We start from the raw sequence: 26,110 nt of genomic DNA on the forward strand, positions 1-26,110 counted from the left end.
ACTTTAGATGGAATGTGTATTATTTTCTGATGTGTTTTGACTAGGGACTCTATGCCTATTTATATAGATCAGATTCTATCCATCATAAAAATTGATTCCATAATATCAAGATGCAAATATACTCTCAACAACTTTATAATTAAAATTAAAATGTTTTTACCATATTTGACTAAGTCAAGTGGTTGAGAAAACAAAAGAACTGGGTGAGAAAAATTAGGACCACTTTAATTTGATTTCAAAATCAAAACTAACATTCTCTCACTTGGTCCAATGTTTCTCACACTTTATGATATCTACAACACCGATAACTTTATGCTCACACGCAAGATGCTAACAACATGAATCACAGTGGTAGGTTCTCTAAAAATGATTATTACCTTCCATGTATTACAATGTAATCACTCTTAGTAAAAGCAACAATTTAACTAAATAAACAAGTTCAATATTTATTGAGTCCAAATTACATATTTTTCTCAACAAAAATGTATATAGTAAAATGAGAAGACAAACAAATAACTAAAGTTTCACTACAAAAAGGAACTTTATATGACAAAATCAAGTCCCATACTCTTAACATGATCCTTAAATGACTTTGTTTGCATGCCTTTTGTCAATGGATGTGCAATCATTAGTTCAATACTGATGTTTTCAATGATGATTTAATTTGCTTTGACATGTTCCTTCAAGACTAAATACTTAATGTCGACGTGTTTGCTTCAACTTCCACTTTTATTTTTTTTAGCCAAAAAAACAGCAGCTGAATTATCACAATATATCTTTAATGGTCTAGGAACATAATCAATCACTTGTAGATCGACCATGAAACTTTTTAACCAAATACCTTGTGATGTCGCTTCAAATAATGAAATAAACTCAGCCTCCATGGTAAGTAGCAACTAATGATTGTTTTGCACTTCTCCAAGATATTGCTTTGATAGCCATCATGAAGATGTATCCAGATGTTGACATGCGAGAGTCAACGCAACCAGCAAAATCCGAGTTTGAGTAGCCGACAACTTCTAAATTGTCAGATCTTTGATATATAAGCTTGTAATCTTTGGTTCATTGAAGTTATCGTAACACTTTCTTTGCAGCTGTCTAGTGCTCTATTCCTGGATTACTTTGATATCTCTCAAGCATTCCAAGCACAAAAGCAATGTTAGATCTTGTACACACATATGCATACATAAGGCTTCCTACAATGGAAGTATATGGAATGTTTCTCATTTGTTCCTTTTCAAGCTCATTTTTAGGACATTAATTCAAATTAAATCTATCACCTTTCACAATAGGTGCCATGTTGGGTGAACAATATTTCATCCGAAATCTTTCTAGAACTTTATTAATATAGGCCTTTTGAGACAAGCTGAGAATCCCTTGAGATCGGTTTCTATGGATCTCTATGCCAATGACATATGTTGCCTCACCCATATCTTTCATGTCAAAATTCTTAGAAAGGAATTGTTTCACTTCATGTAACATTCCAAAATCATTGGTTGTAAGAAGTATATCATCCACATAAAAGACTAAAAATATTATTTTACTCCCACTGACCTTGCGGTATATGCATCTATCCATACCGTTCTCAACATAACCAAATGATGAGATGACAATATAGAATTTTAAATACCATTGATGTGATGCTTGTTTTAGTCCATATATTGATTTCTTGATCTTGCAAACCAAGTGAGCCCCATCACTAGAGGAAAAACCTTTGGGTTGTGTCATATAAACTTCTTCTAAGTCACCATTTAGAAAAACCATTTTCACATACATTTGATGTAATTCCAAGTCAAAATAAGCAACTAATGCCATTATGATGTGTATGGAATCTTTCATAGATACAGAAGAAAATGTTTCTCTGTAGTCAACTCTTTCCCTTTGAGCGAATCCTTTGGCAACCAATTGGGCCATGTGTCTCTCAATGTCACCTAATGAATCCTTCTTGGTTTTTAAAACCCATTTACATCCAATAGGCTTTATCCCATTAGGCAACTCAACAAGATCCCAAACTTTATTATTTGCCATAAATTCCAATTCATCTTTCATAGCACCATACCATAGCTTGGAATTACAATTGTTAATTGCTTGCAAAGCCGACTTAGGATCATTTTCAACTCCAAAGTCATATTGAGACTCTTGTAAATACACTTGATAATCACTAGGAATTGTTGGTTTCTTTATTCTAATTGATATTCTCAATGTTACATCCACACCTTCTAGTTGTTGTTCAACAGGTTGCTCAACATCTTGTGTTTGATGTTGCTCAACTAGATATTCTAGGATAGGATCAACTTGATGTGGAGCTTGTGTTGCTCGATTTTGGTGAGTATCACTAAAAACCACTAGCTTATAACTTGATGTGGGAACTATTCCCTCACATTGATTTTTCTCAAGACCAATGCCTTGAGTTAAATCACTCCCACTAGCCACATCATTTTCTAGAAACTTTGCATTTCTTGACTCAACAATTCTAGTGCTATGAGTTGGACAATAAAATCTATACCCCTTAGACCTTTCAACATAACCAATGAAATATGCACTAATGGTCCTTGAGTCCAACTTCTTTTCATTTGGATTATAAATCGTAACTTCATCTGGGCAACCCCAAACATGCACATGTTTTAAATTTGTCTTCCAACCTTTCCATAATTCAAATGTGGTTTTAGGGACCACCTTTGTTGGTACCCGATTTAGTATGTACATAGTTGTCTTAAGAGCCTAATTCCATAATGAACGAGGAAGTTTGTAATTGCTAGGCATACTTCTTACCATGTCCATTAATGTTTGATTTCTTCTTTCAACCACACCGTTTTGATTCAGCGAGCCAGGCATGGTGTATTGGGCCACAATACCATGCTCTTGAAGAAACTTTGCAAAAGGACCAGGTGCTTGTCCATTTTCAGTGTATTTGCCATAAAATTTGTGTCGCCTATCCGATCTCACAATCTTTATTTGTTTTACACATTGTTTCTCTACTTCTGCCTTGAAAACCTTAAAGGCATCCAATGCTTCATATTTATTATTAAGCAAGTAAAGATACATGTGTCGTGAGTAATCGTCTATGAAAGAGATAAAATATTTTTGGTCATGCGAGTCCATATCGGGACAACAAATGTCAGTATGTATAATTTCTAATATTTCTGAACTTATCTTGACATTTATCTTTGTCTTGTTAGTCTGCTTTCTCTTTATGCAGTCCACACAAGTACTAAAATCAATAAAGTCAAGAGTCTCAAGTACTCCATCATTCACTAGCCTTTTAATTATTTCTATGGAGATATGTCCTAGTCTCCTATGCCATAATTTCGATGATTTTTCATTCATGATACAACGTTTAATACCAGCGTTTTCTTGTGTAACTATCAAATTATATGGAATCATGTTAGATAAATTAATTTTGAACAAACCATCATTCAACACACCATTTCCAATAATAGTAGACTTAAACAATAAATCAAATCTGGATGCGTTAAACTTTATTGAATAACCCAAAGGAACAAGTCTAGAAATAGAAATTAAATTCCTGAAAAATTCAGGAATATAAAAGACTATTCAATTCAAAAACAAATATAGATCCTAAATTAAGTCTACATGTGCCAATAGTCGCCACATGTGAACGCATCCGATTCTCAGAGTAGATGAATCGTTCACCTTCATTTGGCTCCCTCTGGCTTGAGAAGCCCTACATGGTATTAGAAATATGAATCGTAGATCCAGAGTCAATAAACCATGTATCATGACAAATATTAACCATATTGGATTCAAAACATACAAAGGAAAAATAATTACCCTTCTTTCCAAACCAAGCCTTATGTTTATAGCAGTCCTTCTTCATGTGCCTTTTTTTTTTTTTACAGAAAAAACACCCAGACTCCTTCTTAATTTTGGCAATAAGAGGTATATGGTTTTTTTCTTTCCTTTCCTTCTTCCCTTTATCTTAAGTCATGGTAAGAGCACCTTCACCAATCTCTTGCGCAAGTCTCCCTTGGACACACATGGTCAGAAGTTCATTGATTGACCATTTCCCTTTATGTGTGTTGTATGATATTTTAAAGGGACCATACTGTGATGAGTGAATTCAAAATTAGGTGCACCATGAAGGACTCAAAAATTTCAACCTGGAGCGACTTAAGTTGAGCCGCTAGATTCCTCATTTCCATAATGTGTTTTCTCACACTTGTAGCTCCAATGAGCCTCATAGATGACAACTTAGACATTAGGGTGCTAGCCAAGGCTTTCTCAGAACTTTCAAACTGTTCATCTATGGCTTTCATGAAATCCATGACCTTTTGGCATTCCGGAATTGAACCACGGATACTATACGCGTCTTGATGAACATAATGGAAAGACAGTTAGATCTTTCCCATCGTTCGTATAACGCAATTTCTTCTGAAGTGCTAGAATCCATAAGCTCAACTGGCTTATCCCTATGGAGAGCATAGTCAAGGGTCAGCAACCCCTAAATGGGGAAGAACTTGTTCCTTCCATTGCTTATAGTTTTCCTCTGTTAATATGGGAACATCAATTTTATTATCGGAGATTATCAAAGATTGAACCATAGCATGTAACCAAATATCAGTGCTTATAATAATTTAAAATGTGTGTGAATCAATACATCATCAAAATCTACTTGTGGGTTAAGATTCTAACAAAGAAAATCCTTTTACGGTTTGAAAAGGCAAAAATGCTTTTAATGGAATTAATCATGCTCGTATGTTTTAAAGGAATAACACACAGTGGATTAATAAAATATAAAATATATAAGCAAAATCCATATATATTTAATGCAGCGTAGAAGCCTCACAAAAATAGAAAATAATCAATTTGATTTTTTTAAAAGAAACATTGCAATCGTAATTTAAAAACTACCAGCACACAACACATGCCTATTACTAGAACAAGGTTTAATATTTAAAGGCTTAATTGACAACCATAAGGAAAACCAAGCTCTGATACCAAATGATGAATTTTTACACCACAAGCAACATAACAATACATTTAATTTGATTAGGTTACTAACCTTCAGTCATAGCTCTTTTTCATAATTCAACAGATGAATTTGACAACACTCGTAGTTTCAATGGTAAAGAATACTTCAAGCCTTTAAAACACTCACTTTAGATGGAATGAGTATTATTTTCTAATGTGTTTTGACTAGGGATTCTATGCCTATTTATATAGATCAAATTTTATCCATCATAAAAATTGATTCCATAATATCAGGATGCAAATATACTCTTAACAACTTTATAATTAAAACTGAAATGTTGCTACCAAATTTGACTAAGTCAAATGGTTGAGAAAACAAAAGAAGTGGGTGAGAAAAATTAGGTCCAAGCAACCTTTATTATGAAACTAGAACTAGGCATGATTAATTGATTGTTTTTGTTGGCAGTGATGGATCCACAAAGGATTCTAGGTATCAAAAAACTTATCAAATAAGAGTATGAAAACATCTCTGACCTAAAATTAGACCATCCAATTTTTTTACAAAAGAAAACAAGTTAAGTAGTGAAATAACATAAAGTAACATGTTCAGAATATTATGCAAATAATTCATAAACCCATGTTCCAATGTCACATCCTATCAGAGTATTGTGTTTTAGCGTCCTCTAGGATGAGGTTCTCCATAGCTATTCATCTAACCATCTGCTTCCACAAACACAAAGTTCGAGATCATCACAAGATCCAAACACAATCAACACACAAAAAGTTAGTTGTCACATTCCTAACTAATAGAGAGAAATGGAACAACATAGATATACATATCATAAAAATGAAATACAATTTACTTAAACACAGCTCAGATCATTCCACCACTTATCGTGTGACATCACATCTCAACACTACACATCTCACACATTTTTATATCATTAACGTACTCAAGAATCAAAACATGATATCACTCAACCAATCAATATCAATCAATACGCAAGTGTTATGCAACAATTATACTAAGATTCAATCTTATATGCAATGTAGTACCATATTAGTGAAAAACCTCGTCGGGTGCCTAAGAGTACATGACAAGACAGACCACACACTGGTAATTTAAGTCACTCTCACTTGATAAAATCATAGGGAGGCCAGTCGGGGTCACTCTGTTTTGCAAGAATGCTCCAATCATATGGGATTAGCATAGGCTTCAAGGAACATTCAAACTGAGTGTATTTACCCCCAAGGCCTACACTTTGAAGAGTCCATCAGGGTCTCCCCTCCTGATTTAGGTCTAACCCAAAAAATATTTTAGCACACAAACTCTATCTATGAACTGTATAAAACACACGACTCGTCAATTGTTCTCAAAATAATTTTAACTCGTCGCGTCTCAAAGTGATTAAACTCGTGGGTTCCCATAGTGGATCCTATCACAATACTCATCACACATGAACTCGTCGCCCTTAAAAGGTCTTACAGTCGTATGATTGTATGGTTCATAGCTTAAAATTCAATACACAAAACATCTCAATACATGTGTGATCTCACAATTTAACACATACTCAACTTGTCACTTACACACAATTCATCACACTCCCATAATCCCAAGACAACACATTATCACGCCTAATGCATCATATACATGTCACACTGTGATAATATTAATATGTTATGTTCATATGATTAAATCCCTCAAACAATTTCATATAATCATATCAAAATCAAATGAATCAAAATCATAGGTCAAAAATACGAAAACACCAAGAGCACTCAATTTTATCAACCAATTCGCATCAGGACATCAATTGGCCTATCAAACATAATAATCTCATAATTATAATCGTAAAGGAAAAATTATAATACAGTAAACATCTCAAAACAAATCTCATTTTGATCCTCTAAGGATCTCTACACTTGTTTATTTTAACCTCAATTGCGATAAACTCATCTCTTACATCTACATGGGCTCACGTGTGTAGTCTGGTAGTGATAGTGACGTCTCTAGTGGTTTTCTAAGATTTCTCAAGTTTTTCCTCTATTTGTTCTGATAGGATTTACAAGTATTAGAGATAAGGAGAAATGATTGAGGCCTCCATTTTATTGTCACCGTGCGAGGGACATTTCTCTCATTACAGACATTATTTCGCAAATCCCAACAGTGGGAATTTACAAAAAATGAGTTTCTAATCTGGTGTTCAAATTTCACAGCAATCCAACGGTTAACGAGTCTTGTACACAACAATCCAACGATTACTGAGACCAATTTGGGTGTATACAGGAAAGAGAGAGTTACGTGCGAGGGACATTTCTCGAGATTATAGTTTTACTAGGACATGTTTAAGTATATGCGAAGAAGAGAGAGTTTTGAGAGAGGGGAAGGGAAAACGAATATAAGAGAAAGAAAAAAACGTATAAATGTATTGTAAATGTAAAACTGACCTAAGATGTCTCTATTTATAATTTGGGTACTTTCAGCCTATTGTTTACTCTATTTTTTATTTCATAAAAAACTTTATTTTACTTCCTATCAAATGAATAAATAAAATCTTCTTTTTATTTTCTAAGAATATATATTTATTTTATTTACCTTAAAATTATTATGTTAATTAATAAAACTATTTCTTATTTATTTAATTACAAAAACCTCATCATTTTGTGAAAACTCAATTTATTTTTAAATAAAATTATTTTTAATTTATTTTATGAAAAATGGGGTGTTACAAGTAATGTAATAGGAATTATGTATTTTTCAATTCACCACATTGTAAGATACTAGCATATTATGCTAGACTAAAACCCTATTGGTTAGGAATATGTAATACTATCTTTGTTCCTTTTATCTATCTTTTAAGGTTGTTAGGGAGAAACCAATGAATACAGTAAATTTTCTTGATTCAAATAAAATAGTTGTGAAATTTCTTATTTTACCCCATTTCTTTTCACTTCACAATAAATGCATGAATAAATTAATTAAAAATTAGGAGACAAGTAAGAGTATAATTCATAAAAGGATAATTAATGTGATATTAAACTTTGTAAATGATAGATAAATAGAAACAAAAAATCTCTAAAAACAATCAATAATTAAAAAGGAATGGAGGTAGTACAATACAAACAAATAGCCCCTAAATTTTGGTGCATTTGAAAACCGAGTTACCTGGATAACATCGCTTCCATTGACCACAATAGTGCCCTCTTGGAACAGCAGGGATCCACTCAACATTCCTAAGGACTTGCAGGCCTCCCACTCCATCCTGGATAACAAAGGTAAGTATGTTGCTATCTTCATGCTCTGTGATTCCATTATTATCATTGTTAGAAGCCGGAAAGTAACGCAAGGCCAGAAGGAAATCCCAACTCCTATCATGATTGAACTCCTTCAAGAAGTTGGTAGGGAGACCCAAACACTCGTTTATAATGCTCTCCAACAGTAACCCATCTTGCGCATTTACACAAACATTTCTTCAATCACATCCCTATCACATTTGGCACGCATTTTACATACCTCAGTCACAGATCTACAATATTAAATGAATGACTAATGTGTGAAAAGCTTTACTAATATCTAAAGATGAACCTTTTTTTTATAATCAAAAGAGAATATATTGAATAAGTTGAGTACACTGTACAAGAGATACTCAACAAGAAAAAAGTTTACACAGAAAGTAAAGATACAAACCAGAGGCAACTCACATAAACCAATCAGCAACCCTCATAGTATATCCAACGTAATACCCCAAAAAACAAAAAACATGATCTAGCCAACAATCGAATTTATGCAGTTTTAAACTATCGAGTTATATAAATAACTTTTTTTTTAACTATGCATAATGGAGATTTTTTTTATCAGCAAACGTTAGCTGTTAAATGTTAATTTTATTAGCAGAGGGAATTCAACCCGTGACATTTCTCTTCTTTTCTCCCTTAACCATCCAATCCATCTTACATCAGCATGCATGATGGAGATAATGTAGATTTGAACATCAACACTTATCATATTCACAGAAGTGTTCAAAGGTTTAGTCTTAACCCAATTCAATTCATAAACTGAAGTAGAGGGAATTGAATCCACAACCTTTCCGCTCTTTCCTTCTCCCTTAACCATCTAACCCACCTCATATCTACATGGATAATGGAGATAATGTAGATTTGAACATCAACACTTACCATATTCACAAAACTGTTCAAAGGTTGAGATTTATCCCAATTCAATTCATAAACTGATGAGAAGTGATTGAATTGAACTAACCTGAACTTGGGAGGGTTTTGAGGGAAAGCTGGAACCTGGGGGAAAAAACAGAAAGTACTCATTCTTGTCTGGGGAGTGCAGAGGCTGCTTACTGTAGCCAGCAGGAAGTGGTGCATTAGTGGAAGGACTACTCTTGCTCTTTTCTTCATCAGAGTAATCAAAGAAGGTCTTAGATGGCTGCATGGCCTCTTTAATCAAATCAAGAGAAACTCCATGGTTCACAATTTGGAAGAAGCCATATTCAGAACAGGCTTGAGTGATTGCTTCCATGGCTTTCTTTTTGCCATCCTCATCCTCTCTCACGAATGGAGAGAGATCAGCTGTTGGAATGCATGCCTCACCCATCTCTTGCTTGCTTCTTCCTAAATGAAACCTCTATGTTTGTGCATTGTTGTATTTGGCACCCAACCCAATAATATATCATGTATGATTTCAATCTGAAACATGACAAGTTATTGCTGCTTTTTTCTTTCTTTCTTTAAAATAAAAATAAAACTTCGTACCCCATTGTCCAGGAGGAGGGATGTTGTACCCAGCCTTACCCTTGCATATACAAAGAGACTGTTTCCGGATTCGAATCCATGACCAACAAGTCACCAAGGCACAACTTTACCGCTGCAGAGGTTACTAGTTGCTTTCTTAGAGTCTGCAAGTTTTGGAGTTTTCTGGTTTCATGTGTATTGATTGGTATTTGCGATTTTTGTTAAACAACGTTTATAATAAACATTTATAAATAGATTTGTGGGGTAGAGTAAACTGAACTCATACTAGGTTTATAGTATCTTTTTTACAATGTTTATAGTTGACCTGAACTCGTACTTTATGACAACGTTTATAATAAGCATCACAAATTAATTAAAAATAATCAAGTGATTCTTCTTTCAATTGCTACTGAAAATTCATTTCTTCTTCCAATTGTTTGACCATAGCTATGTTAATTGCTATGATACTATTACAGCTATTAAAAAAATTATAATAACTTTTTTGGTACAGAAATATAATATACCTTTAATTAAATGGATTAAATAAAATAAGTAGGTGTAATTTTTTAATATTACAAAGATCTAGGTGTGATTACCACTTATCTCAGAAAAAAGTCTGTAATTATCAGAAACAATAATGCTACCTGCACAACGGCGTGTTCTAAGTGACCTTGACGGTAAATGTGACTGCATCTAAATTTAAAAGTCTAAAGGGAACACTTAAATTCAGATGCAGCATGACAATCAAAAAGAATCTAACTTAATTAATTAAATAAAATATCTGAATGTTGTAAACTATCCCGGTACCGTACGGCATGTAAATTACATTCAATTGTGACTTGTGCAAGTAGCATTACTTTTATTTGGTGAAAGATTAATCCCAACAGTCATTGGTAAGAGGAAATAAATTGGATAACATTGAAATAGCATTTGAACATCTGTATCTGATAAATGCTTCCCATGGTATCCTGCACGCTAAGAAATACCAAACTGGACTGCTATACACTAAATACTGCAATTTTTACTATTTAGTTCCACGACAAAGGGTTATGAAAAAAGAAACGATGTAACATTAGTATCTGAAAAAGTGCACAAGGGATGAAACCAGAAATAACTTCGTAGGACAATAAATAGGCTATAGTCAGAGAGAGAACCAATAACTGGCCTTGGTAGCTCCACCAGCTGACATAAGATGACAACCACAAAGGGAGGCCATGATCATCCCCTAAAGAACGCTTAAATACTCCTACAACCCCAAAAAAAAAAAGTAATATGACCATAATGTATTTTTCACTTGTCATCCTCCTCCTCACCCTCATCGTCATCCTCCTCTTGATCGTCATCATCATCACCAGATTCATCCTCCTTTCCCTGTTAATGATGAAAATATGCAACTTCATAATACAGCATAAATATTTGTACATGCCATCTCAAAAGTAGTAAAGTAACTAGAAATGCAGAACCCAAAAGACCTAAATCAATTGAGAACAACAGTAAGCTTAGTCAATTTCTTTAGTAAAGCAATTCCACCACCAGAAGCATTTCATTTCATTAAACTACATTTAGTGCTGAGGTCTGCCCTCTTTCTTCATGTAAGCATAAACCATAACTTATCAACAGTAAAAATTGATAAACCATAAAAATCACAAGCACCAAACCAATATAATGAGTTAACCGTCTATATCTTAGGGCCATGACTTAATTGCTACACTATTGGGCACTTACAGCAGTCACTTCATTGGGATCCTGAACCTCATCATCCTTCCATTAAATTTTGCCTCTTTATGTTGAATTTTGGCTTCTTTTAGTTTAATACCCATATCCACACTACACACTAACTGGTAGTCATCAGTGTTATCAATGGCGGAAGGCCAAAATTCCACCATATATGGCGCCGCCATAGCGGGCTCACAAATTGCCGATGGTGGTTGGCAAAAAAACCACCATGCCATTCTACCATGGTGCCACCATTTAACAGCACTGCTGGTAGTGCACCAATACATATTAAGGATATAACTAGAAACAGTCACATTCCATAAAACAATAGAAGCAAAACTCTACAGCATTTGCTAATCACCTGGGCTTTTTCTAAGGAAAAAATTACCTCATCATCAGCTTCATCCTCATCACCTTCCTCTTCGTCAGGTTCTTCCTATTCCAATATAATCAATTCTTGTAAGAGACAAAAGGAAAGAAACCATGGTGAGAGTAAAATGAATGATGATGCAAAACCTAGAAGCAGAATCGTCACTAAAGAGAAAGAGAAAAGGATATCAAAACTGAAGGTTAACTAACATTGTTGAAATAAGTAAGTGGATTTGGCCATAAATCATCCTTGATCAATTCTGCAACCTGCTATTTAGAGAGAAATATTATTACATTAGGGTGGCACTTACACAAGCTAAAGAAAGTCAATTATTATAATAGAGATATGGAAAATCAATAGCAGGGATGCACAACTAATTATACAAAACCGGACAAAATATACCTCATCATGAATGTCATCTATATCATCTTTCTGCTCGGTGTCACTAAACCAACTGAAGAAGCTGCATACATTAACACAAGAAAATCAAAATAAAAATTTTATTGGTTTCAAAATAACGATTTTATTGGTTTCATGAAGTGTTTAACAAAAGGAGTTTAGACAGTAATTTTTACATAAATTATTATTTGACAATTGGTTAACAAGAAAGAAAAAATAAAGAAATTGTTCTATTCATTCATTCATCATAGAATAAAATCATTTGTAAATTTAGAATGAGCCAAGTTCCAGTAAGTTGGAATCATACATTAGTGAATTGTCAACAAATTGAATTAATTTCCAGATTTTAACTATAACAGAATAACATTAGAACAAAACTAAGAGAGAACAATTTATAAAAGAAAAATTTGCTAATATATACAGTATTAATTAAAATTGGTCCCATACACACTATAGTTAACCATTTATTGAGAGTTGATAATTCAATAATCTTCTGTAATACCAACAGATCTGATTGTGATCATGTCAGACATATTTCTTAGCTTCCCTGAAGGAGTCAACAATCAACAAGTGAACTCAAACAAATAAAAATTACCCCATTCATACATGGGTCTGCTTTAACTCAGACACTCAGGTCTGGGAATCAATCATATATAAGAATGGGAAGCCAGAACAATTGCTAGTTAACAGTGCCTGTAAGCATTGCTTTCTTTGTTTCAAGATTTTCTGGAAAAAATATGTAGGCACCAACCTGACATCAGTAGGAGCACGCTTGTTCCTTTTTTTCTCATGATTAACTCCATTGGGTATGCCCTGCATGTTTAAGGATTACGTTTTCAGAAACAAACAAAATAAAAGCTGTACGAACCAACAGAAGAACACCAAAAGTGGCATTCATAGTCTTACCTTGCCCTCTTTCCATTTTATGGGTGTAGCAGTAACCTTAGTTGTTCCTTCTTCAAGGAAGGTATAGGTCTTTACAAGTTTTGTATCCTCAAAATAGGGATTGGCATTGAAATTCTGAACAAAGAACAATTTCAAAAGTGGTTATTATTCAATTAAGTGAAAAGTTCAAGACATAAACTTCTAAAACCAACAAGTAATTGCAAAACATTCTATGAGGCATACACCAAGGTAAAGAGGAAAAGCAACTTACAAAGGTGATTGAGTAGCCTGATTTGACATCTTTAAAATCTTCAACCTCAAGAGAACTCAAATACTTAAATATCTACCAAACAAGGGGGTCAGTAACAAATTAGAATTACTCATCAGGTATCTGTAACCAAAACAACAACAATATTTTAAGTACTTCCACGGAACCTTAAAAACAGGGTCCAAACACATTACATGGATAAACAACTCTCAAGTACTCCATTCAAGTAGAGCAAAGTGTTTAAGCAAGAATATTCCAAAATCAGCCACAACCTGAGCTTTCTTTCAAAAGGCTTGTTTTCACATGCATAAAATTCTTGCATATGAAAACAAGATCAGAACACCTTACAAGGGTTTCAAATGCCGTTTAAATAACATCATCCAAACAAAACCAAATCACTTCATAGGTGCAAATTATGGGGGTAGACAAAATCAAACAAGCCGAAAATAAGACCATCCAAATTTAGTATATGAAAAAAATGTCAGACCTTCTGATCTTCCTCGTTCAAAAGATCACCAAGAGCAGGATGGCTCAAAAACTGCACAAGGACAGCAACAATAGTAAACAACGCATTCCCAATATCATAACAAACAACAATTTCACAATTCAATTAATCAATTTCACAATATGTATATAAAGTATAAACTCAAACTCACAGCAGTTAACCAGAAATCGGGAATAGCCTTGATAATATCATTCCTCTTATCATAGACGGGCTTCCGTATCTCATTGTACTTCTGCTCTATTTCGAGCACTTTGTCACTGGCTTCCTCATTGATCTAAAATATAACCCAAACAAACCAAAAACAAAAACAAAAACAGGTTAATTAAAACAAGTTCGAAACCAGAAACAGATAACCAAACACATTGAGCGCGCGTGCAACTCTGAGACTCCATAAGCAAAAGTCACATTCCGAATATCACATAAAAAAAACCTCGGAAAAACCCGAAGGACGATCCGAAATACTCAAAACTGAAAGCCGAACAAAAGGAAGAAGAGTGGGAGGGGAATTGAACAAAATTGGTGCACCTTTTCGAGCTCGTCTTGGATCTCCTGCAACTTTTCGATAGAGAGGACGAGTTCTCCGTCGATTTCATCGAGGTTTTCGCCCTTCTCGGAGACCTTCGGCTTCTTGCTCCTGTCAGCCACCATTTTTTCTTCTTTCTTCCTTTTTCTGCAACTTCGGTGGTTTCGTAAAACCCTAACACAGTTCTAGGTCGAGCGAGTAAGGGGAGTGTGAAGTGAAAGTGTGGGTTAGTTAGGGTTTTGGGGGGTTTATATGTGTCGTTCGTGCGTCACCGCAGTGTGCGGGGTGCACCTATTAAATCAACAACCGCGTGACACGTGTCGGTTGTAGGGGTAAATTCGTCATTTCGAAGTCAGGGATTTGTTTATTTAATATGGGTCAATACTTAATTATGGTTGGGTAACTATTGAGACATGCTTTGGTAAGAATTTTAAGATACGCGTGCTCTTTTGTTCTGTTTATGAAATGAATGAATGAATTATACGAAAGGTCCTGTTTGTTACAAGTGAGAAAGTTTATTACAGTTGTTTTCATACTGTGAAGGCAAATACAGAGAGTGCACATAAAAAATGTGAGAAGCAATAAGGGTGAAAAAAGATACTAATTTTTTGAAATATCCAACAAAACTGTAACACAGTAACTCACGAGTCACGAGTCACGAGTCATAAGTTATCTAGGATTGGTACCTCAAATCCCAGTTTGTTTGGATTGAAGAAGCTCTTGTCCATGTTTATAACTAGTTAATGTTGGACATTTTGAGTCACTTCTTAATGGAATTATTAATGGAACTTTCTTCTTAATCTAAACAAATAAAATTTGACTAGCTAAAAATCTTGATTTCATTTTTATAATTGTGTTTAAGTTATATTTTAGAACAATGATTATTTTTATTTAGTCCAAAAAGTGCCTTATAATAAGCCTTTTAAAGGAGAGCCAAGAAGTGATTAAGGGAAAGACAAAGAAGCTAAACATGTTGTGGAGAATAAACTTCGACATTATGATTTATATCCCACAGTTTAATCAATTAAGTTGTCTTGACGAGACAAAATAATTACTTTTTTCTTATTGATTCTTGTAAACATCACTTTCTTCACTTGGCGAGCTATCCTTTCTAAGGAGATTCATTAACACCCAAGGATATTTAATAGTTGCAACCGGATGAAATTATTTGTTGTGTAAGTCTATACAATAATTCTCTAGGTGAGCCTCTATAGGTAGTTCCAACGTATCATTGATGTTTTGTTCGTAATGTTGGAGTTGTTATCCTATTTTACCAATTTTGTACACCAAACAAAATATGAACTTCGTGAATTTGATTATCTCTAGTTAGAAAAAAAAAATGTTAGAAAGTTTGGGTAAAGTAGAGAAGACCAACAAATATCACAAGGCGAGAGATAAAAAAAAATACACTATTTTGTGTTTGTCCTATTCGTTATTACCTTTTTCTCTTCGAACAAAGTTTTTAAAAATAATTTGTTTTCATAATTTAAGCTTTTGGACAATTTAAGCATTCCTATAACAAAAAATTAACCATTAACAACTATCATTTGCCAATAAATAAAGGCATTCCTATAACATTTTCAAGTTAAATATATTTTTAAAAACGTGAAGCATTTTATTTTTTTATATAACTAAGGTGTTGAAAGATATAACATATGTCACTTTGTTGGTTTTGTTAGAAATGTCACTTGAAGGATTCAAATCTGTAATTTCTTTCCCTCCTTTCTCTCTTTATCCTTCTTCTACCACTCAACAAACCTTATATCTTCTTGTTGTTTTTTCTTTCCTTTCCCCGCCAAAAATTACATTTCCAACTTCATGCAATCCAATGATAGAACACCTTCACTTTTTAATATTATACTATTTAACTTTTGTAGTGCTAATAAAGTGTGCCCACTTAGACTGTGTTTATTTTCACATTCAACCATGTTTCTCTTTAAAAAAATCCCATTTAACCTGTCTCCAAAGGTGTGTGATTTATGTAAAACAAACACACATTAAATAATTAAATTGTTTACATATGCTAGCATAAGTTCGATTTTTGCCCATGTACACATTAAATAGTTAAATTGTTTAAATATGCTAGGAGTACTTTGTTAAGAGAGGTTGTATCCACTTCGGAAATCTCTTCCTCTAAAAAGCGATCAATCCTCCAAGGTCAGCTGAAGGATACCTTGATGTTCAAAATTAGAAAAAACATTTAAAAAATCCATATTATTGTATTAATGTTATATTAGAAAACCTTTATACTATTACATTATACAGAGAAGAGATGCTCAGCAGTTGCTAATCCAGCAATTGGAAAAAAAAAATTCTTCTAGGGTAAGGGTAACCATTGAAAATTGTTTAAAAAAAAAAAAGATTTGTCACGTCACACAATAAAATATATGTATCATCTTTATTTCTGCTTTATTTTGTGTTTGGTAAGCCATCTTTAATTCTGTTCGAGCTATGAAAATGAGACATTTCATTGATTTCCATATACGCTTATTTTTCCATTTCACTGATTGGTAGTACATGCTTAAATCTTACCAAGAAAATTATGGCAACCTCAGAGACATGATTTAAATATCTGTCAGAACATTGAAACCCTGCTCTGCAAATTTTAAATGTTCAGTTATAAAATGAGCAAGATAAGGCCTAAAATTCACTCATAAAGCAAGATACCAGTGACTACACAAAAAGATGAAAATGTAAAACCAAAACCCAGCTCTCTCATGACCTGAGTTTCAAGATCATATACATAGATTGGTGATCTCAAGAATGCTTTGTTGTTTGCTTGTTTTAGAAGTAAAAACATGTGACTCAGGAGAAGCCAAATAAAAAATTTTATGACTATCATTTATGAACTCTAAAAAATAGGACATCTATTAACTCTACATTTTAACAACAAAAAAAAAAAAACAAGAAAACCCTATGCACACTAATGTTATGACACCAGACATTTTCATGCCCCAAGTATCTGACTCAGCTGGAAACATCTTAAATCCAAATCAGTTTTAGAATCAGTTTGTCAACCGTCATTTTAGAATTGTTCTTCCATTTTAATACTGCTTGGGACATCACACTGAGCTCATGGTGTTGTCACCGACAACCCAATACTGCTTGACAGCAAACAACACCTTCTCTGAAACCAGCGGACCGTCCTCATGATCCACCATTTTGGTATTCCATCTCATTCCTTTCACAGTTCTTTTCACCTGCATTAACATGTTGGCTTGATCTCGGAATATCACCGCTCCTTCAGGCCGTAAGATACGGTCCATTTCCAATAGAATGTCTTCGGCATTACATCTGCATTGATCATTTGAGTTAGCAAGTAGTTTGTTTCCCTTGCACACCTGTCTCCAAAGATGTTCCACTACACGGTCCCTTATAAACATTTAGCAGGCTTACCAAATTGTAATTATCTTTATGGTTACCGAACTTCATTTATTATATCCAAGTGCCTAGAAAAGTACAACTAGCCATGGAAACTACATTTCATCTGGGAATATAAAAGGAAATGAGAAAGAAATCAACTTACACATTCTTGTACAAGCTAAAAACGCCATTTGCATGGATAAGGTCATAGGTCCTTGGATATGTGGAGAAAGCTTCACACCTGGTAAAGAATTGATAATTATTAAATAGAACAAGGCCCTGTTTCACCCCTTTTCAGATTAAAAATCTCTGCGAGGTAGATTGTATGAAAGTCCATTGAAAGCAAATTTAGCATAATTTATTGCTTAAAGAATAACTCTTGAATGTAACCCTTGTACATAAGGTTTAACAGTACTGATCATCATTGCACCTGCCAACAATTAAGAATAAGAGTCTAGACTCGTATAAAAAAAGTCACTGCCTGGAATTTTGTAACAATTCATTGCACATGAATTGATAGTATATTAGATTTCTCTCTATTTTCCTCCTCTTAACTAAATCCCTATTCCCTAACATGATATCAAATGGTACCATTCTGCATGACCCAATCTTGTCACCATTTTGGTGTTGAATTTTTGAAAGTTTGGAACACTTTTATGTGTCTCCCTAGGGTTATCCGATTTGACACATTCACTCTCTGACATGTTTGATGCATTTGTGCTATTTCTTGGAACTTTTTGTGAAAGTTATCTCTAGTTTGTCAGTGATTTGGCTAGTATATGGCCCTCTTACAATGCTACCGTATTGACGGAAAGAACATTGGAAGATTGTTGTCATGTTGCCCCTTTGCATTAAGGAATCATATCAATGCTGACTAATATGTGATTTCTTTCCCATAGCACTGACTTATGCTGCCTATGGCTCTCACCAGCCCTTTCTTTGTCCCAAGATGTAATAAGGCCCCATTTACAGTCCCTAAATATTTTGATACATATTTGGTTAAATTTCTTTTAGTATGTTAAATTGTAACTAACCTAAAATAGTAAGTTTAAGTTTGAAGGATAGTATTAAAAAATATATGATAAGTTATTATCATTGTATCTTAGAATATTTAGAGCATTTTACACAAACTCTTAAAAGTGGTTTCCATATTCCATGGCTTGCTCTGTGTATTTGATTAAAATTAAGAGTCTAGTATTAGTATAAATTGAAGTAGCTCGCTATTTTATAACATATCATCACACACCATATATCAATCATTTCAACTTTTGTTTCTTTCCCCTTATCTAGATAAAATTCATATAATTCAACAAACTCTTTCTAATTTAATGGACCGTTCAAAATCCTGATCAAATCACCAAAAAAAATCCTATTTAATTGGTTTACAGACTCAAACACACAAAATGCGAACTATTTGCACTACTTTATGCAGTGGAAGGTCAAGTTTACTAGATCTTAGAGTTGTCATCTTAATTTATACTTTTATAGATAGGTTAAACTTACAGAGAAAAGTAACTAAATGAAAAATTAAAGTTGCAGAGGAGAAACCACGAGGAAAAAGAAAAGGTAAGGAAACCATGTCACAGTACCAGTCATGATAAATGCCAATTAATCCACGCTCAAATATAACACCCAGGTTAGCTTTCTAAGCAATTGTGGGCACAACATTCATAACCCACAATTTGGGAGATTCCAGTGCAGCAGCAAAACTTCCCAGACCAGCATTCATGTCCATTATGTTGCGATACCTCCCTGAGCTAATGATTTTGTTGATCCGTTTGTAAGCATTCACATGCTTCTTCCATAACCGGTTGTCCTCTTCGAATGCTTTCACAGATACACCAGGAACAAATCCACTGATAATTCTGAAAGGAACAACATTGATTGTCTCTTGGAATGGCTTCCATGGGCCACTTGATTTACTAGGAGTTACACAATCTTCCATTTTCTTGTACCTACACATTATCAGACCTTTCAGACAATTATTGAAACCAATAGTCCATAATTCAATGGTTAAGACTACACTAGTAACTTTTTGTAAAGAATTGAAGAAATCTGATCCAAGATAAACCATGTTTGTCAAGTACTCCATCTTGAAAGACACCATTTTACCAGCCAAGAAATAATTCTTACATAATGCATATAGAATAAAATTAAAACTTCTTGTATCCTTCAAAATTCCAATAAGTAACATCTCAAGGAAGCAAAATGATCATCATTTTCTCAAAAACAGTGTATTATTGTTACTTAGAAAATATGAATTTAGAAGAAATTTAATCAGTTATTTAAATTAAAATACTTATTTTCCTTCCAAGTTGACAAAGAATATGGTGCAAGAGTAACAATAATAGGTATCTGACTTTCCGAACATAAAGCATTAACTAATCAGTGAAACAAAAAAAGAGAAGGGGCAAAAGATGAGTGAAATAATTTACCAGACATCATCAGAATTTGTGGTTTCACAAATTGTAGGTTGAGTATCCTGTTCACTGCAATCATCATTATGTAATTTTTTTCTCCAAATCGCAATTTCACCCTTCTCATATTTCTTTTCCCAGCATAGTAGTTTAGCAGTATCCTCAATCTGCCGTTGCTCCTCCTCAAGCTCATCTTCAGGACGTTGCCATGCTTGGAAGCTATTCTTCCAATTGATAGGAGGACCAGAAAGTATCCAATAACCACCAGGTCTAAGAACCCGGTCAACTTCCTTCATGTACTTTCCATCTGAGAAAGAAGTTTCAATATATACAGTTTAAAGATATTTCTCACAACCATAAATCCAAAGTACTACTTTAATTAACCAATCATCAAACAGTAAATAAGAAACCAAGAAACATAGTGAATAATACAAATCAGACATTAATCTGTTATAAGAAAAAGGGAGCTTTGAAAATAACAATCAGGCCATAGTTTAAGTACTCAAAATTAGTTTAGGTTGTCTAAGGCTAGTGCGAACAAATCCAAGTAATTAACAAGCAAACCTTTTAAGTTTTTAACTTTACAATCAATACAAGTTGAATACGGCTGTATTTTTAGTATGTATGCATATATCATAAAAAAAAAGGTATATTTGTCGTCCATAGAAGATGGAATAACATACAGAATCATCTCCTAAAGAGATACCAGAATTGTACTAGGCCAGAAACATCATAGTTATTCTCACCATTTGCACCCCATTGAATCAAGCAGCGAGAACAATGTGCCATGTCGAAAGCTCCAGAAGGGAAGGGCAACATTATTGTTCCAAGAACACCAATGATTGCTGGAACACCTCTTTCCAAAGCAAATTGAACTTGAGCTTCATGAGAGTCCCTTGGGGCAATTGACATTGCAACAACATTTTTCTTAAATAGGTATGCACCAAAACTAGCAACCTAGCACCATCAATAATCAGCAAGTGAGCTACAATATATAATAAATAGGCACAACTACGGGCTCAAACTCAAATTTTGAAAAAGAAACAAATTTTATTTCAATGAATAAGAAAATGTTGCATGGATGAAGCATTCCAAAGTGGGAGGTTCCCTTAGGAAAGCTTACAATTAGCCAGGAATGTCTCATTATGGACAATAGTTTCTTCATGCAAACATTTATGTAGAGGCCAACAAAATAAATGCAATCAAAACAAGGATGTTTACTTATAATTTGACATACCCCACAGCCAGGATCCAATGCAGTTCTAACCATCCCATTGTCCAATGGAATAACAGATGCAAGTTCATCAATGTAAGCATCAGCTCCCTTGGGAAACTGCGTTCCACCACCAGGGAACCTGAAAACATTTCCTTCATATTGTATCCAATTCTGCACAGCCTTCTCAACTGTCAAGCTCTTGTAAGGTGCATTTGCATATGGTACATAATCACGACTCTTGGGTCATGAAAATGGTGTTGCATATCCTCTGGGAGTAGGTATGAGACAATACAATTTTTCTTCATCGGGAGGGCAATGCCTTTCTCTGTAAGCCATATTGTCTCGGGGAAATGTCATTGCTCGCGCTTGATCGTGACAAGGTGTGTAATCAATATAGCGATCGTCACACGGCTTGAACTCCTTGACTTGTGCGCCAAAACCATTAGGTGTTCCAGAATTATCATCATGGTGGGTCTCATAGTTTAGATCAGAGAGAACAATACAATCTGTCCGTTTAGTAATCTCAACCGCTATGCTGTCTCCCTTTCCAAAACCACTCCGTTGCCACAAACCCAATATGTAGAAGAAACCACACAATCCAACAATGATGAAAATAGATAGTGAACTCCTATTATTTTTATTGTCCCCAGGGTTTCCTTTCGTAACCATGATGAATCTTTATTATGTAAATTCTACATTGTTAAAGTGAAACAAATTAATGCATAAATTTAAATTGAATTACTAGCAAGCAAGCAAGATGGTCCATTTAGACCAATTCAACCAATGACAACAACAATCAATGCAACTAAAAATCACTCTATTGACCAAATAATTTACATAATTCGAATATATAAGGGTTTCATTTTGTGGTTGCATTTGCATTGTAGCTATTGTCAGTTGCCGCCTAATGCTGTCCAAGGTTTTAAAGAATAGTTCACAACCATAATTGCAGCTGCAACATCAAGGCTTTCGGGGTTTTTGTGACTGCATCCCAACTGCAATTGTTGCTGCATTTATCTGTAATCTTTTGCAAAATCAAGTATTGCACAACCCCAATTTGAAATCTTGCTGCGGTCAGCAATCACAGATTGTGAAGCTATCCACAATTTCTAACCCTTCTGACAAACTAATTCCTTCACCAATCTCAGTTAAACTAATCTTCAACATTCAACACATTAAACTGTGAATAAATTAAAATTAACATGGACCACAACCTCATGTTATTCCCCTGGCTCCCTTCGGAATCTTCAGTTTAAAGCATAAAGAATCAAGCAACAGTGCAAATTCAAAGGTAAAGAAAATAAAGCAAAACATTAGAATTTTATTCAATAAAACAGTTCCTCTAATTAAATACATCTTTCTTCTCTCTTCATAATAAAAAAAAAAACAGAAATACAAAAAGAAGAAGAAAAAAAGAATCAGAAAAATAAAAAAATCTGTTATAGCGGTTAACAAAGGTCATTATAAAATAACAAGATGTGAACGAAAGAGGAGAGAGATTTCGTCAATTACTGGCACAAGAACGACGCAAAAAAGAAATGATGAAAATCTTGGGTGGGGGTGGTGGGGCCCCTTATGGAATCAAGTTACGCAGCTTCATTATAGGGAATTCAAAAACGAAGAAAGAAGGATCTGTGGTGTAGAGAACGAAAATTTAGATGATTTGTTGTGTTTGGAATGAAGAAGTGGAATTATGGGTGTCTTTGTTTCTCCGAGAAGTTCGAGGGTACGGAAATGTCCCAGTGCGGGTGCTTCTTCAATTCTTCACTCTTTCGTAGGAATATTAAAATTTGTCGGTTTAACTAACACTTAAAGATCGAAATTTATTCCAAATGTGTGACCCTTTCACTTTTGGTCAATCGCAACAGTCCACGCCGGATCCGTTGGTCTTTACCCCTTGTGTTTTGTTCTATTTTATTGCCGGCAAATCCAAATCCAAATGTTTTTTTTTTATTATTTTTATTGTGTGTTTGTTTTGTTTACCTTAAATCCAAATTATTTATTACTATTATTATAACAAAAATGCCCTTCAAATAGTTGGTTTAGTCAATGATTAATTCTTAAACTATCAAAATTCATTTAAGAGGTTAATATTTCTTATATTTTTTAAAAATTAAACTTATGATCACATGATTAGGATAATATTTATCCCTCCATATTGGTGCTTTAGATGGTTGGTTTAGAATAATGATAACTAAAATTTTACTTTTATTATCAGTTGGCTTAGTGTAATGATAATTAAAATATACTTCCTTTATCTCATAATAAGAAATTTTAAATTAATTGATTTTAACTTTTTAATATAATATTATTTAATTTTTTTATTTATATCCTTTGATGATAAACAACAAACTCTATCAATGAATTAATTATGAGAATGTTAGTTTTGTAAAATAGTTATACTCTTTTATCTATTTATTATTATTTTTGTTTGGATAAAAAAAAATTAGGATCATAAATATGAAACATAAGGAGTATTTTTTTTTTCTTGGTAAATGAGGTTTGAATCCTGATGTTTTGAAGATTTCAAATTCTTCCCTTGCATATTCCTCCTTGAACCAGGCTGAACATGTCAAGTGTCCATGACTGATCAAGACTGCATTGAGGATAACAAAATCAGTTTAGTCAAAGCTAAAATATTGTATTAGACAGGGACATATACAAGGGGGACAGACAGGGGCTTTGGCCCCTTCCTTAGGATCTTTTATGTATATGAGAAAAAAAATAAAATTAATAGAATATTAATAAAAATATATAAGAAAAATAACTTTTTGAATTGATATTTATTTAATTTTTTTTATAGATTATATCTCTAATTTTATTTATAAAATTAATAATAAAATATTTTAATAATAGTTAAATATTTAAATAATTATGTAAAAAAAAATTGATCCCCTTTTATACACTTCTAGGTCCGTCCCTAATATTAAACTTTATGTTCAAATCGTGATCAAGATTTACATCATTACTATATGTTCTTATCAATAACTTGAAGAAAAAGTTCGTGACATAACAAATTAGAATCTATATAACCCTCCCACTTTTGCCATTCATATCATATCGAAGGAGACTAATAGAAAGAAATCAAGAGCTAGACATGGCAGAGCAAAACAAGGTGATCCTACACGGGATGTGGGCTAGCCCTTTTGTGAAGAGGGTGGAATTGGTCCTTAAACTCAAGGGTATACCTTACGATTATTTGAAAGAAGATTTAGCTAACAAAAGTGAATTGCTCCTCAAATACAATCCTGTCTACAAGAAGGTTCCTGTTTTTGTTCACAATAGAAACACCATTTCTGAGTCCGTGGTGATCCTTCAGTATATTGATGAAACTTGGACAGATGATGGCCCAAAATTGATGCCTGATGATCGCTATAAAAGAGCACAAGCACGTTTCTGGTGTCATTCATTGATGAAAAGGTAATTATGTAACAAAACTTCAGTATAGAACTCAAGCATGCGTGTCTCTTAATTTTTTTATGCTAGTATAGTAGTATTTGCAATTAGTAGCTTAAAACCTTACTTTTTGAGCTAAAATTTTGTTATAAAGAGATGCTAATTATTTATAGATAAGAGTATATCGTTGAAATAAAAAAGATTAAACTGCTAGAAAATAAGTATTATAGGAGGAACATGAGCAAGAAATAAATTTTGTGGGCAAGTTAAAATTTCTCATGTTGGAGAACTTGAAGATGTTTAGTTACTTAGCTCTGTGCAGCATATATGAGAAAAACTTGCAAAACTAAAAGCCTTTGTCGATTTCTTCTGATGCTTTAGTTTGTTTGCTTTTTTTCCTATTACAGTTACTTGAGAACGTGCTTAAAGTAATCAAAACTGAAGGAGAAGTTCAACAAAAAGCCATTAGTGAAGTGTATGAGAAACTGAACCTACTTGAACAAGGAATGAAGAACTTCTTTACAGAAGGCACTCCTAGTGTTGATCAGAATTTTGGACTTATAGACATTGTGTTTGTTTCAATTTTTGGCGCTTACAAAGCTCAATAAGAAGTTATTGGTATAAAGTTCATAGATCCAGAGAAGTTTCCTGTGTTATTTTCTTGGTTGATGGCTATAATTGAGCAATATAGTGAAAGAGGTAGCCCTTCCTCATGATAAAGCAGTGGGAATGCTTCAGGTTTTTTAGGCACTCTGCACTAACATCTTCTGCCACAGCTTGATATAATTTAGTATAATCCCCTTTACTTCAAAGTTTGGTTTGTTTAGTCTGATGTAGTGTGTCATAAAATTAATTATATCATATTTCCAAGTAGAAATGCGACATGATAAACTTACAATGTTCTTGAAATTTGACCCTTTTAGTAAATGTTTGTTTCTTAGTCTAAATTGTCGTCCCACAAATTTTAAGACAAATCCAACGAATTGGCGCAAAATGAAAGGTCCTTATTAGTATTCGGCCTTACCAAGGTTAGCCCAAATGTAATCCTAATTGGGAAAGAAAAGGAAATCAAACTCATAAGTATTGGTAATAACCTTAGGTCAATCAATAAGTGGACTAGTGGATGAACAATTAATCATGTACTTGACAAAATTACCAGTAATATGTTTCGATTTAATATAATATTAGTAATTACCTTGTAAAACACAAAATAAATTTTTATTTTATATAATTAAAATTTATAATATTAAATATATAAATTATATTATAAACAAATTTTATAATAAAAAAATTTTTAGCATTAAATTATATTTTAGATTTATGATAAATAATTGGATAAATTATATTTTTAGTGCTTAAATTTTTTTAAATTTTTATTTT

The 26,110-nt window shown here is 33.5% G+C and overlaps 1 protein-coding gene and 3 pseudogenes across 4 annotated transcripts; 1 reads left to right on the forward strand and 3 right to left on the reverse strand.

Moving 5' to 3' along the window:
• Positions 1–7,903: 7,903 nt before the first annotated feature.
• Positions 7,904–9,642, reverse strand: LOC114416541 (annotated as a pseudogene).
• A 924-nt stretch (positions 9,643–10,566) lies between these two features.
• On the reverse strand, positions 10,567–14,600 carry LOC114416542 (NAP1-related protein 2-like). Of its 4 annotated transcripts, none has more exons than XM_028381447.1 (10): positions 14,341–14,600; positions 13,967–14,089; positions 13,798–13,848; positions 13,314–13,385; positions 13,064–13,177; positions 12,909–12,970; positions 12,161–12,221; positions 11,968–12,024; positions 11,777–11,824; positions 10,567–11,043 (listed from the first exon to the last, which is right to left on the reverse strand). In XM_028381447.1, the coding sequence occupies exons 1-10, from the start codon at positions 14,461–14,463 to the stop codon at positions 10,963–10,965; spliced, it is 792 nt and encodes a 263-aa protein (XP_028237248.1). In that variant the 5' UTR covers positions 14,464–14,600; the 3' UTR covers positions 10,567–10,962. The 4 variants fall into 4 exon arrangements, with proteins under 4 accessions (XP_028237248.1, XP_028237246.1, XP_028237247.1 ...); XM_028381445.1 differs by having other exon boundaries at positions 11,750–11,824; XM_028381446.1 differs by having other exon boundaries at positions 11,968–12,027.
• Positions 14,601–16,974: 2,374 nt separating this feature from the next.
• LOC114416544 lies at positions 16,975–23,148 on the reverse strand (annotated as a pseudogene).
• Positions 23,149–24,410: 1,262 nt separating this feature from the next.
• LOC114414089 lies at positions 24,411–25,639 on the forward strand (annotated as a pseudogene).
• The last annotated feature ends 471 nt before the right edge of the window (positions 25,640–26,110 follow it).

The sequence above is a fragment of the Glycine soja genome, chromosome 6, assembly GCF_004193775.1.
Source record: "Glycine soja cultivar W05 chromosome 6, ASM419377v2, whole genome shotgun sequence".
NCBI lineage: Eukaryota > Viridiplantae > Streptophyta > Magnoliopsida > Fabales > Fabaceae > Glycine > Glycine soja.